Here is a 13,706-nt window from a genome sequence, read left to right as displayed (position 1 = left end):
CTTAACAAAGTGACTCTTTATTGAATAAAAGCCAAATATCCACGTGGATTTACTTAATTATTATTCATGAAGTCACTAAATATGTAATGAAGGACTAGGCATCCCACAGCATCTTCTAGGATGCTATTCTGATAGCAGTTATTAGAAGCAGTGTGTTTTTCCAATCTCACCTAAAAAGAGCACGATACACATTTCATTCATTAAAAGCAACACATATGGGTGATATTTTTGTAAAAATCATCCGACATAGGGAAATACTTCTTACGCTTTAAGACTACTATAATGCATAGGTTATATCACAAAGACCCACATTTAGTTGTGTGCTGGCTACCTGTGTGTGTTGTAAGGGAAGGTGTGACAGCTCCCGTTCATTACTACAGAAGCCAAAACTATCACTTTTAAACAGTTTTACTAAAAATATATTCTCTTTATGTCATGTAGGTAACTTTTTCAACATCTGGGACATAGAGCTGTCAAGCCTTAAGAAACTGTTAACATTTTGGTGCTTTTCACTGGTGAGCCCTACCCCCCACTTTGGTTTGGGGCAACCTGTGTGTACAGAATTGTCTCCATACTATTCTAAGATTCCCCTTCTAGAGTTTATATTGGTTATCACTACCAAAATAGGTCCCTTATTCCAGAGTTGCTGGGAGTTGGGAAGTTACTAATACAGGGAAGAAAAGGTCAGCTGAAGAAACAACAACACAGTCATTGCTGAAATTTGGATAGAAAACTGTTTAGACAACAATGCTGCTGTTAATGAAAAAAACATTTGTTCTTAGGCAACCTGCAAAGAGGAGAAAAAAAATCTTTCAGGGTCCTGGCAATAAATCACAGAAGCACAGCTGCGCTGGGTAAACAGACCGGGAAAGCTGTTTCTCAACAAATAGTGGTGATGAACGTATACTCGCTTTAAGACAAAAGAGAATGTACCTGAAAAGTGGTACTACAAATGAGAGAAGAAAAGCAAAACCTTTTTAATATACATGTAAATAAAATGCTTATCTGTAAGAGTTACTTTGAAAGTGTGAAGATACTGAGATAAACCTGGGCCTTATAAGGCAGCCTAGGTTCATTTTTCCTACTCTCTAATTTACTAGCTGTGTGACCTTGAATACATCACTTCTCCGAGCCTCAATTTCTGGCCCATTTAGCCACACAGAGATACTGTCAACTAAACGAAATGATGCACCTGGGAACATTTGATAAACTATAAGGCATTCAACAAATAGCATCTCTTTTTATTCCCTGCCAAGAATTAAGTTGAGTCACCCAGACTGGGGATCTTGTCTAGTTTGCTCCAAGTTCTACCTCCAGTACCCAGGACAGCACTTGGAAGACAGTAGGTGCTCCGTAAACATTTGCTTAATGAGTGATTTTTTTGAATTGCTGCTCGGACTGGGAACTAAGGGAAGCCAGGATCGTTATAGCATATGTGATATAACAAGGATCTCACCCTCATGTTTTCTTTAAGAAATGGCATCTTTCTGGGGGCGCCTGGGTGGCTCAGTGGGTTAAGCCTCTGCCTTTGGCTCAGGTCATGATCCCAGGGTCCTGGGATCGAGCCCCGCATCGGGCTTCCTGCTCAGTGGGGAGCCTGCTTCCCTTCCTCTTTCTCTGCCTGCTTCTCTGCCTACTTGTGATCTCTTGTCTGTCAAATAAATAAATAAAAAATCTTAAAAAAAATAAAATAAAAAGAAACGGCATCTTTCTTACTGTTTTCCTTAAGAAAAGGATGAAACTGGTTCGTTTTCATATTTACCTTTTAAATTTGCTAAACAGACTCATCCTATGCAACTAGGGGAAAAAAAAACTAGAAATGAAGTCATTACCTACCCTTTTTGATTGGCAGTTCAATACGTGTTGCTTTGGGTTTTGTTCTAATTGTGGTGACGTTTGGATTAACACTGTAAAGCAGAATGTGGGGCCAGACCAATGTGTCTGAGTGTCTAATGCATTTTCATTCTGTCTGGTGGAATGGAAGTTTGGCACTGGGTATTTTTGTCGAAGCCAAACCACTGTATGACTTTAAGTAAAGGAAATCGAAATTTCAAAGCTGAGTGTAGCTGAACGTGCAATCTGTTTCTGATTGATGACTAAGAAATGTTACCATTAACCACCTAAAATACATTCTCAGGTTGGCCATAAAATACCAATTACAGGGATCATGAGATTCAAGCAATCACGAACACAGGCCTTTGTTTCATTCAGAAAAAGCAGATGCTTCTTGTAGTAGGAAAATTCCCCGTTGAGCAGACTTACAATACCTTTTATGTAACATTTACCAAGCCAAAGCTAATGTATTCTAACAACTATACCAATGCATTCTCCAGAGATGACTGATGATGAAAAATAAGCCCATTGACTCCCAAGTGCTTAGGAGGAGAAAATAAAGGCAGCTAGCACTGAATTCGATACTCCTTGGTACAAGCTACACAGATGGATTAAGGTCAATGCTTATTTTGTCCTCAGTAAGAATACGGACAACAAAGTTCCCTTTGTGAGCTAGATGTCCTTAAATTCAGCTCAGTGTGCCTGTCTGCAATTTTGCTCTATCAGCAAAACAGCAGTGATTAAATCAAATGCTGTTTTCCATGGGCTATGGACACATAAGGACACCGAACATACTTAGGTAACCTGTGAATTTCCTTTGCAGGAAAAAACACGCCATATGGCCTACATTCCTGAAAACATCCAAATAATTGTGCCAAAAAACCATCCAGAAGTAACATTTGAAATGAAATAGCTATCCTGTTCATCCTACAGATGTTGCATGAGCTCTTACCTTGTTCACAAAGTGCACCAACATAGCTCGGAAGGCAGAGGCACCTGAACGTATTAAAACCATCAACGCACGTGGCTCCATTGCGACAGGGGTTAGAGTGACATTCATCAAAATCTGAAATAAAATCATAAAAGGCCACAAAAATACTTTCAGAAAAGGTCAAGGATCCTACTTAGTGTTAGGTTGCCAGATAAAGAACAGAAAGAACAGCCAGTTAAATGTCAATTTCAGATTTAAAGAAAATAATAATTTTTTAGTATAAATCTATCCCATGCTGTATTTAGGGTTACTTACACTCAAAAATTATTCTTTTCTTTTAACCTGAAATTCAAATTTAACTGACCTTCCTGCACTTGATTTCCTAAATCTGGCAACCCTAAAAAAATTTCAGTTACTCATAGGGGGGTCATTTTCTCCATTGCTTTTAGATGGGCACATGAATCCTAGAAATGACAAAGAAATCCCTGGAACATTCTACCCTCAATCTTAGCTCACGCTCTGATTACCCTACCTGTGGAATACTGAAGACACGTGACTGGCCTGACTAGAGCTTTTCCTTTCCAATCCATCCTTCATTCTGCTGACTGTCATCTCCTTCAAACCCAGACATGATCATTTACTCTTTGGCTTTCAAACCTTCAAGAGATCCCAACTGCCCAGGGCAGAGATCTTCCAAGTGTAGTCCCTGGACCAGCAGAATCAGCATCACCTGAGAATGTCAGAGAGGCACATTCCCAGTGGCCCCCCAACCAGACCTACAGAATCAGACCTTGGGGCGGGGGGATGGGAACAACTGGTACTGTAGAAGCCCTGCCCATGATTTTGATGCCCACTGAAGTCTTAAAAATCCCTCTATTAGAGTAGGAAGTAAATTCGTCTGTACATTGGATTCAGAACCTTCTCAGACCTACCCATATCCACCCGCTTTTCAAGGACTTTCTCCCACAAACCCATACATAGGCATGCCTGAACACTCGCAGTCACCTAAATGTATTCTGCCATCTGTGGTGTCTGTGCCTTTGTTTGCTGTGTGTAAGTCTTGTCCCACCAGCTTTTTTTTTTTTTTTTTTAAGAAAAGGAAACCTACATATAAGTGAGAGTAAAAGGAACTGATTTAGTAAAGAGACAATGATACTCCTTGAAACCCAAAATGAAGAGGACAACAGCCTCAAAACTTATGCAGGTAGAGGTGCGTTAGGCTGGCCTCTGGAGAGAACTAGATAGAGAAGGATCTTGCCCATCCCACCTCAGAGGAGCAAGTTAATTCAAAACACAAAAACTAAACACCTTCATTTTTAAATACAGCTTTCTAAAATTTTTTGTGTATTTAAATTGATTATTGATATGCAGATTTGGGGAAAGAGATTAAAATAGTTCCTTACTATTTAGGCAACTAGACATTTATAAAGCCTATCTGTAGAAACTTTAAAAAGACACTGTTCACCTCACTGAGCTTCACTGAGTTTTGGGTGTATTAACAAAATTCAGCAAACACCTGTCCCCATTTTCCAGACTCCACTTAAATTACTCTATGATTTTAACGTTATTTAACAAATAATTCATTTACACATGGCTTTCTCTGAAATCCTTTGAGCAATATAAATTCTGCCCAATATATCTTCTGGAAAAGCATTACACTCTTTCAGACAAGAACATCTTACCAAGTTCACACTGGTCGCCACTGAATCCCGGCACACAGGTGCACACATAGGAAGTGTCAGTAGGGTAACAGGTGCCTCCATTAAGGCACGGGTTCGTTTTGCAACGATCAGGTCCTACCATATTCAGGAAAGTAAGAAAAGCAATTAGGCTCATATCCAGGTTTCCATGTTTTGCAGCATAAATTGCCACTGATTGCTACCATAATATAAGCTTTACCATAGCAATTTAGATACTATGCATAAAAATTAACATTAACTTTACTCTCTGGAGTGTTTCTTGGCATTATAACTAATCATTACAAATTGCATCTATTCATTTCTGGGATTCAGTCATCATTATTTCTAAGCAATATTTTGTACAGTATCTGGCAACTAATATATTCTACTGCAGATTTAGTTGGCATGATAATGGCAATTGATTTTAGTCAAAAATGATTACACATATGTGCACAGTGAATGGAAAATGTATTCTTTTAAACGAGGTTAGTTCATGTGAAATGGTTGGATACACAAAACATGCATTCTTTTTAGCAGTTTGGCTTGTTATCGTCATTTGAATTATTATTGCCTTTTACCACTTAATGCTCAGAAACTGTTTTTCTTCGAAAGTGTGCACTGAAGTCTCTTCTGCTACATTAATATGCTTTTTCCAAAAACACGTTCCAAATGTACTCCTTTAAACTATACTTGAAGAAAAGCAACACATAAATTAAGCTCTACTGTATAAAAACAGACCCAAAGACAATAATCTCACCTAAAATGAGACCCCCAATTTTTTTGAAGCCCCCAATTTTTATTACAGTTTTTCTTATTAGAACACAAATAAAATCGACACTCCTAGAAGATAAATGTAAAGCCAGAGACACAAATTTCTGAGAAACACTTTAAGATATGTTTCCTAAAGGCAAATATTTTTACAATACTTCAAGCACATATATTATTCTGTGGTATTGCTTGGATAATTGTATTTAAATGAGTTGCTTCTATTTATTATTTGAATTTTTCAGAATTGCTTTTGTTTCAAAATGTTTAAAAATTCAGATGAGAGTCGAAAGTCTTACAAAATAATTGAGACAAATAGGTTATATATGGAATAAAAACCGTATTTTCATGAATCTTTAGTCCTGAAACCCTGAAGTAATTACACATGAAAAAAAGATATCTACTTATGAAGCACAAACTTAAGGAACATTCAAGTAAAGGAAGCACTGCTCTAGAAGGTAACTGAACCTTTCCACACAACAAAATCAAACTCAAACTATCTGAATGTAAAGTAAATTCTGGACTATGAGAAAGACTTGACACATAAGGCATTCACATGCATGAGTTCAACATTATAATCAGGTTGATTCAGATGCTTACACCTACACCACTAATTTTTCTAAGACTCTTTCTCTTATAGTTCTAAAAATATGCAAAATCTCCCTAGCCATTTTAGCCTTTTGCCTTTGAAAGGACACTGCTTCTCTGTCAAGGACACCATCCACAACACATCTACACGCTGCCCTCGAAGCAAAACCAAAATGACACATATGTGACAGTGCTTGATAAAACTGTGACGTGCCACACAAATGTGAAGTATTATCATTTTTCCCACCACAGACTCCAGACACCGTGCTGAGACTATGACAAGGACTTGGAAGAGAGTGGGTCCTCTGTGAACCCAAAGTAGTTTAGATCAAGAGAAAACTTTATTTTGACAAATTCTGTTCTTCCCTAAACAGTCTGTATTACTGTACTCTGAAAGTTGAACCTACGAGAGAGAAACCAGGCAATCCAATGTGAGCTACTGTTTACCGAATTCGCCTAAGGTCACAATTTGCTTTGCAATGAAGACGCAGGCTCTCATTCTAGGTAAATCCTGTGGTCTGGATGGATTACTGGCACAAATTTCTCATCCATCAGTCAAACCTAACTCTCTATGGCTTACCCATGATTTCTGTATTGTATTTCATCAACCTGAGGAACTTTCAACTAAATTATAAGAGAATAAATATTGGCCAGATTACTAGGTTATCATTTACAGACTAAATATAGAATGACAGGAACAACAACAAAAATCCATCAACCACCTCCAATTAACTGTATTCACCAAATACTCTAAGTCATTTATAAAAGTTGCACTTTATGATTGATTATTTTAGTCTATCTGAAGCACAACAAACAGAGAACCATTAGTGGCAAAAAGATAACTTTGAAACGATGGGAAGAATAACTCCAAGTATTGCCATGCTGTAAAATATATTCATTAAAATAAAACATATTTTCAACAACACAGCCCTTGAAGTATGGATTTTTATTTATTTTCTTTTTCTCTAGGTCACTAGGTGGGAAGGGCTATTTGTGAATTCCACTGACATTGTTATTTAAGTAACATTATTAGAAAATACCCCATTAAAGAAGATTTGTCAGCATTATCAAGCTAGATTAAAAGGACAATAAATTCTACAAAGTAAATATTTTAAGATATCTAGCTTATAAATAATTAAATATCAATTATTCATTTTTATACTATATTAATTGGTAACCAGCAAAGAGCAATGAAAAGACCATGACTTTGGAGTGGAGCTGATCTGGGTTCAAATCCCACCAATGCCGTGGTATGTGTGGCTATGCAACCCCAAACAAATTACAGAACTTCTCTGAACATCCACATCCTACCCTTTTAAGTAGGGATAATAATATGGGGATGATGATTATAATAACATAGCATTTTTGTGAAGATCATGTAAGAGAGTCTGTATGAACCAATATCAAATTCATGTTTGCTGTCCATTTAGTTAAAAGAAAAAAAGGTCCTCTTTTGACAGGCAGGATGCAAATATATACCCCCTTCCCCTTCCGCGCCCCCACCCCTGGCTAGGCACTGTGCTAGAAGCATTATACAGATTATTGGGAACAAGGACATTACACAAAAGTATGAACTGATAACTGATATTGCACAAACTATGTGGGTGTTTATTAGACTTATTTACCACTCAAAAATGTTTAAAGGCCTGACAGATTTTGATATTGCCATAATAGCACCTGTCAATGAGAGATTTTTAAAAATGGGATTTCCCCCTCTGTTTTTAAACTAAGATGTGTTTTTAAACTAAGGGCATATGACAAAGCAATATTTTAGTTATAAGTAAAACCAAATTGAATTTTTATACCATTAACAATTTCACTTTTTCTATTTCATAATTGTATGTTGTTTCTAAAACCCAGAAGAATACAAAGAATATCTATAAAGCCCAGAAATACTCTACACTTATTTTCTTTGCCTCTAATTATGGACTCAGTAATGTGGCCTGTCCCATGGTTATGCGAATAATATAACAAGCTCCACTGATTTAATATCACAATAAAAACTATATGCATAGATGTGTCAGGAAACAGGGACTGTTTCCAAGTTTGGAAACAGATTTATCAATGTTGTGACCTTACCTGGTAAATAGACTGCTGTGCCTTCCACTGACTCCTCATTAATGCCAATCAGGAAACCGGTTTCATTAGAAGTTTCCAGAAGGGAAAATGATGGTGTTGGAAGCTCAGTATTTAACTCTGCAATGCTTACTGTTGCCTGATTATTGGAATCAAGAATTCTTGTCGTTACTTGCTGTTCTGATGTTGGTACTGTGTGATCCTCCCCTCTGATCAAAGCTGTATGGGTTTCAGGGTTTATTTCCAGAGAGGAAGGAACGGTGGGCCACTCAGAAGTCTGTGGGCTAGGCTGAGGCACGACATCTGCCTCAACTCCATAAATCGCAGAAGCAGAAGTAGAATGTGGCCACGGTGTAGCACCTTCTAACTTAGATTCACCTGCAGTTGTGACCATAGTTCCAGGCTCAGGGGTTCTAATATTGCTCGTCATTATTTCTCCAGAAAGTTGAATATTGGCTTGGGTTTGGGAATCTTGGAGAATCTCAGTTCCTTCTTCAGCAGTCAGTTCTGTGGAAGAAGCTTCCATTTGTTCTAATAACTTAGGATGATTTTCATCTTCTGAAGGTTCTAATCCAGTGTCAGGAGATAAGGATGGAGGCTCGGTTATGTGAAGGAGCTCTTCATTCAATGATGTGAAAGTCACTTCCATATCCGCCAGACTTCCTGGAGACTTCTGAAATGTGGCAGCATCTGTACCAGGCAGAGTACTTGCTGCATGGTCCTCTGTGTGTTCAGAGGCTCCACTGCCCAAGTAGACAGTGAGAAGAGATGATGGTGTCTGAGAGGATAACTTTTCAGAAGCTGAAACTGCTGATGTTGTATCAGTGTAATCCGAGGGATTGGATCCTTCCATCAGGTTGGGTGCCTCTGTTAAACTCTGAGCCATAAGGTGGATAGTACCAATACTTACGTAGGGTGTAGGATCAATCAGTGCCTCCTCAGATCCTGATGAGAATTCTGGCTGAAAAGAAGGACCTACATTTTTCTTTTCATCATACTCATCCTGTGTCTCCAAATGGCCCAATGTTGATATTACTTCACTTTGGTCTGCAATAGCTTGACCATCAGACAAAGTACTTGATTCAAAGATGTCATCTAGGACTTTTGCTTCACTTTTCGGTTCTTCAATCTCTGGATTAACTGTGGCAGATGTACTAGGAAGGAGCAGGGATGTTGCTGTGGGAAGCAAAATATCTAATTCTGCTTCTGTGCTAGGAAGAGGGAGCCCAGGTGTGAAGGTAAAGCCCATGGGATCTAAGTGGCTTCTGTCTTCGGAAGGCATTGATTCATTATATGTTGTCTGCATGTAGTTAGCCAGAATAGGGTCACCAGAACCCTCAAAGTTTTCCTCAGTTAAAGAAAGGTTAACAGCTGCCTCATACTTCTCTTGAACTTGAGTGCTTTCTTCGCTACTGCCAAGTGGTCCTGATAGTACCTCTGGATCTATGTCCGTTTGCATTCCAAGGATGTCTACATATATAGGTTTACTGTGATCAATATCTATGATAGTATTTTTATCTGATGTCAGCTCAGGCAGAATTTCAAGAATGGTACTCTCTGTAATTGTCAATATTAAATCCTTGTCCTCTTTGTCCAGATCTATAAGGATGTTTTCAGTGGTTTTTCTTCTGTTAGGTTTTACGGTGGAATCCTCAAATCCTCTGAGATGGTCTTGGAAACTATCTGCAGCATCTTCTGTGGCCCTCTCATATAACACTGTATTTGACAGTGTGCTAGTTGGATCAGGGGAGCTTTCATTCTGCTCTAAATGAAGAGGCAGCAACATTGAAACTGTTGGGAATCCATCAACAGTAACAGCTTTAGCACTTGGAACCTCAGGATGTTTTTCCAGGGATCTATCAGAAACAAATGTGGTGCTTCCTTGCCTGCTTGCCTGAGTAGTTCCAGAAGTGTGGACTAAATCAACCATATCCAATTCCCCAGATCCCTCTCCAGAATGTTCATAAAGCAAGTCAGATGGTTTTGGTGCTGATGTAACAAATCCTGTTGCTGTTTCAAGACCATACGTTCTAGCCAGAAAATCATAGGGAGGGACTGGTGTTTCTTTTGTTTCCACTGTTGAAGAATTCTCATCAGAGACTTGTTCAGTCACTGGTTGTGGTCTACTAGTCTGGATTTCTTCCGCCCAACCGTGGGTCTGATTTTGAGGATGTTCAGTATCTGTGGAGAAAGTGAGAGGTGCCATAGAAGGTCCTTCAGTTCTGGTGTCACTTAAAATTTTTAGTAAGGTTGTGGACGTTGTCTCACCATCTTCAGAGAGGCTGTCTGTTTTGGAAATGGGTGGTCTAACTTCATTTGCTACATTTTCCATTTTCTCATAGTCTTTTGTTGTATCACTTATGAGGCCAGTTTCTAAACTCTCCATGCGAGAAGCTTGGGGAGAGAATGTGGTAATGATTTGCTCCATTTCAGTAAAATTCACTGATGCTGTAACTTCTTCTCCTGATCCCAGTCCGGAGAATAAAAGATCAGCATCTGACTCTATCATTGTTGGCCTCACAACTTTGGGAAAAGGTTTTACAATTTCCTCCTTTTGGACTGGAGAACCTGTAACTAAACTTTCAGCTGATACAGATTCAGTCACTGAGGTAGTAGCTAAGAAAAAATGGGATTTTTCAGTAACTTCAGGGAGAGCAGTATAGCGTTCCAAGCCCTTTAACTGTAGATCTGGAGTAGACAAATCAGCGAAGGAAATGCCTTCCTTCTCCATTTCCTCAGCAGTACTGTCAGTCCTCTTCACTGTTAGTGTAGAATAATCTGTGGATCGGAGTCCAGTTTCAGTAAATGTCTGTGAATCAAACATTGTTTGTTCTGGTGCAACTGGACTTTGAGGGGATTCAAAAGACTTTGGCTCCTGAATCTTTTCCTTTGATGCTGTCTCACTTTCAATTCTTTGCCTTACAGGGTTGACTTCTTGCATAGACCATAATTTGGCTGGCTCCATAGTCTGGGGAAAGTTCACTGAAACTGTGCCACTGACTGTCATTTCCACCTTTTCTGTTGTGGCTTCAGTACCTTCAGCTTCTGCTATTGGTAAAATCGTGGTCCTTTCATTGGCTTCATTAATAGCATCTTCTTCTCCCAATCCTTGGTCAACGAATGGGGAGTCTGTACCAGAAACATTCCCCACAGCACTAGGAAACACTTGGTCCACAGAGCTGCTTACTGAGACCAGCTGCTCCCCTGAGCCCTCAGCTGAGGCTGTGAACTCTTCCCAAGGGAAGGTGGAAGTGCCGACCGAGGTACTCCTCAGTCCTTCTGAGTCCGCTCTGTGGTTGGTGTGATCTGAAGCAGGTATTACAGATGATGAAATCTGGGTATCCTGAAATGCTGCATCTCCAGAGCTTTCCATCATTACCGTTCCTTCTTTTGCTATGGGATAAGTTACTGTTGAGTACTCTCTAAAGTCACCACTGAAATCTTCTTCCAAAGGAAAATCTGTAGAAAAGCCCTTTATTCCTGGCCCAGGATTTTGTTCTCCTGAGACTTCTGAAATCAAGATTTCTTTGGATGTTTGGCTTACAATTTCAGCAACCTCTCTGTCCATTATAGTACTCAAAACTAATCCTGTTGGCTCAAAAGGGAATATAGTTTCCACATGGGGAGACATAGTGCCAGCTGCTTCCTTCCTGGTTGGACTTTCAGACTCTAAATTTAATGAAAATGAAGACACAGTGACTGTTTCTGGGTCAGCAGCAGCTTCTCCAGAGCCTGGCTCCATAGAGAGAGAGGCGGGGCTCCCTGGAATAGTGGATTGCCCCTCCTGAACCTCAGGTTGACTGCTACTGCTGGGCTTAGCAGTCTGTGCGCCCAGACTGTCTAAAACATTTGATTCTTTAAAGACAAGAGTAGAACTTATCATTTCATTTTCAGACTCTGTGGGATTTGTCGAGAACATAAAACTGTTCCTGGTAGCAGACGCTGAATCACTAGATGTTGGTTCACTTGAGCTTTCTAATTCAGAAGGTAAAATCAATTGATCTGATCTTGGTGTTGATGAATATACCTGAACTGTAGAAGCTATACCTGCGGTTCCCTCCTCATCTTTCCTTTTCTTTCCTTCAAGAGATGTACTGAAGACCCACTCAGAAGTGTCTGCTTCCCCTCCAAATTTGGTAGGTGCTACTTCTGCAGAAGGTTGTTGAGAAACGGAGTAAAAGGTTGTTGCAGAAATATCAAAAAGACCTTCTGTGATCATGATCTTGCTGGTGTCTAAAGTAACCAGTGTATCCGTAGTATTTCTCTGTGATAAATCAGTTGTCAAAGTGAACATTTTCTTTTTATCTTCTTCGGCTTCTCCAGAGCCTTCTGGAAATGGAATTGAAGGACTTCCTGAGAGCTCTACATTTTCTCTAGGGGTTGTTTCTACCCAGCTTTCTACAGTGGACAATGGGCCATCAGGAAAGGCATTTCCTGTGAAGGCAACTGATACTTCCTCTGAAACATCTGCTGACACAGAACTTGGAACTATACTTGGAGTATATGCGATAGAAGTACTTTTGTCGGCCTCTTCATCAAATGTTCCTTCAGTAGCCCTCGAAAAGATTTTTTGAGATTCTTGGTCAATGGCAGCATCTCCTGAAGACTCTTCAGAAAACAGAGTTACAGGTTTCATATGTTCATGAACCAGATTATCAAGTTGAGACCCTCTCTCTGTGACTGATTCTGGCCCCTCTGTGGCTTCTCCCTCATGGAACGGGACTGTGGGGAAAACACCAGGCTCACCACTTGAAAAATGTTCGGGTGTTTCAGGGTAAGTCTCGGGCTTCCACGTAAGTTCAAATGACTCAGTTGTTTCTTTCGATTCATTAGGCTGCACGGCGGTAGACAATCCAGTCTCCGTGATCACAAACATATGTGTTTCACTCTCACCGCTGTCTGAAAAATTTTGAGAAGGTGCAACACTCTCAAACTGGCCACGCCTAGCTTCTGCTGCTTCTGGGTCCTTGGGCACGGTGGTAACTAGCTGCTTCCCGTTAATGTACTGCACTGATGGGGTGGTCGTGACGTCCGTAGCGTTTGCACACTCTTCGTCTTCCTCTTCGTCTTCTTCACTGTGGTACAAATCTATTTCAATAAACTCGGGTAAAATTTCAGCAATTAGCTCGTGCTCTGGATCTGTTTCTTCACTACAAGGTTCATCTTCTTTAGATTCTGAATCTATTGGATGACCACTTACACTCAAATCACTCATTCGACCTGAAAAAAACAAAGAGTTTTCACAATACTTGAATAGAAGATTTGGCAGTGTACGACAGAAGAAATCGACAGCAAGGCTGGCTGATCATGCACACAAAGAAGAATTCGAATCTTTTCACATAGAGTGCAACTACCCTTCTACACGTGGTTCTCAGTCTCCAAATCTGTGGATTCACATTAACAATCGGAAAAATAAACCCAATATAAGATTATAGGAACAGGTTATGAGAACTCTTCAACATGCTTAACAAAGCAAGGCCCTTAAAATGAAACAAGGAGTCACATATATGCATTGTAATTGTGAAATGTGGGAATTCATGTGAACTGCAAAAAAAAAAAGAAAAATTAAGACCATTTCACCAAATCATACAGAAAAAGTAAGCGATTATTGTTTTATGTAAGGGGAGTTTGAGACACCCTCAATTCGATAAGGAAATGAGAAGAGATTCCTTCTCTTGCCATAATCTGTCCTAGAGAAGACTGGTTTCAGGAAAGTAAAAGAGAGGTTTCTTTACAGATCTTTCACAGTGCAACCACAGCCCCTCCCCAGTGTAACAGTGAGACAAAATTTAGCTGCAAAGGCTGTAGCCATGGGCCAGACACACGGGCAGGAA

General features: G+C 39.6%; 1 protein-coding gene across 5 annotated transcripts in view; it reads right to left on the bottom strand.

Annotated features, from left to right (window-relative positions):
• Positions 1 to 13,706, bottom strand: part of VCAN (versican) — a 109,654-nt gene that overhangs the window by 29,816 nt on the left and 66,132 nt on the right. For 3 of the 5 annotated variants that reach the window (XM_059175410.1, XM_059175412.1, XM_059175411.1), the window contains 3 exons: positions 7,876 to 13,092; positions 4,447 to 4,560; positions 2,786 to 2,899 (listed from right to left, as the gene is read on the bottom strand). In XM_059175410.1, coding sequence (XP_059031393.1) covers positions 2,786 to 2,899; positions 4,447 to 4,560; positions 7,876 to 13,092 — 5,445 coding nt within the window. The remainder of the gene's footprint in view (positions 1 to 2,785; positions 2,900 to 4,446; positions 4,561 to 7,875; positions 13,093 to 13,706) is intronic. The other 2 variants (XM_059175413.1, XM_059175415.1) reach the window with 1 other exon arrangement.

Source organism: Mustela lutreola, chromosome 5, assembly GCF_030435805.1.
Source record: "Mustela lutreola isolate mMusLut2 chromosome 5, mMusLut2.pri, whole genome shotgun sequence".
NCBI classification, from domain to species: Eukaryota; Metazoa; Chordata; class Mammalia; order Carnivora; family Mustelidae; genus Mustela; species Mustela lutreola.
Note: the sequence above shows the minus strand (reverse complement) of the source record. Positions and strands in the feature narration are given on the sequence as shown.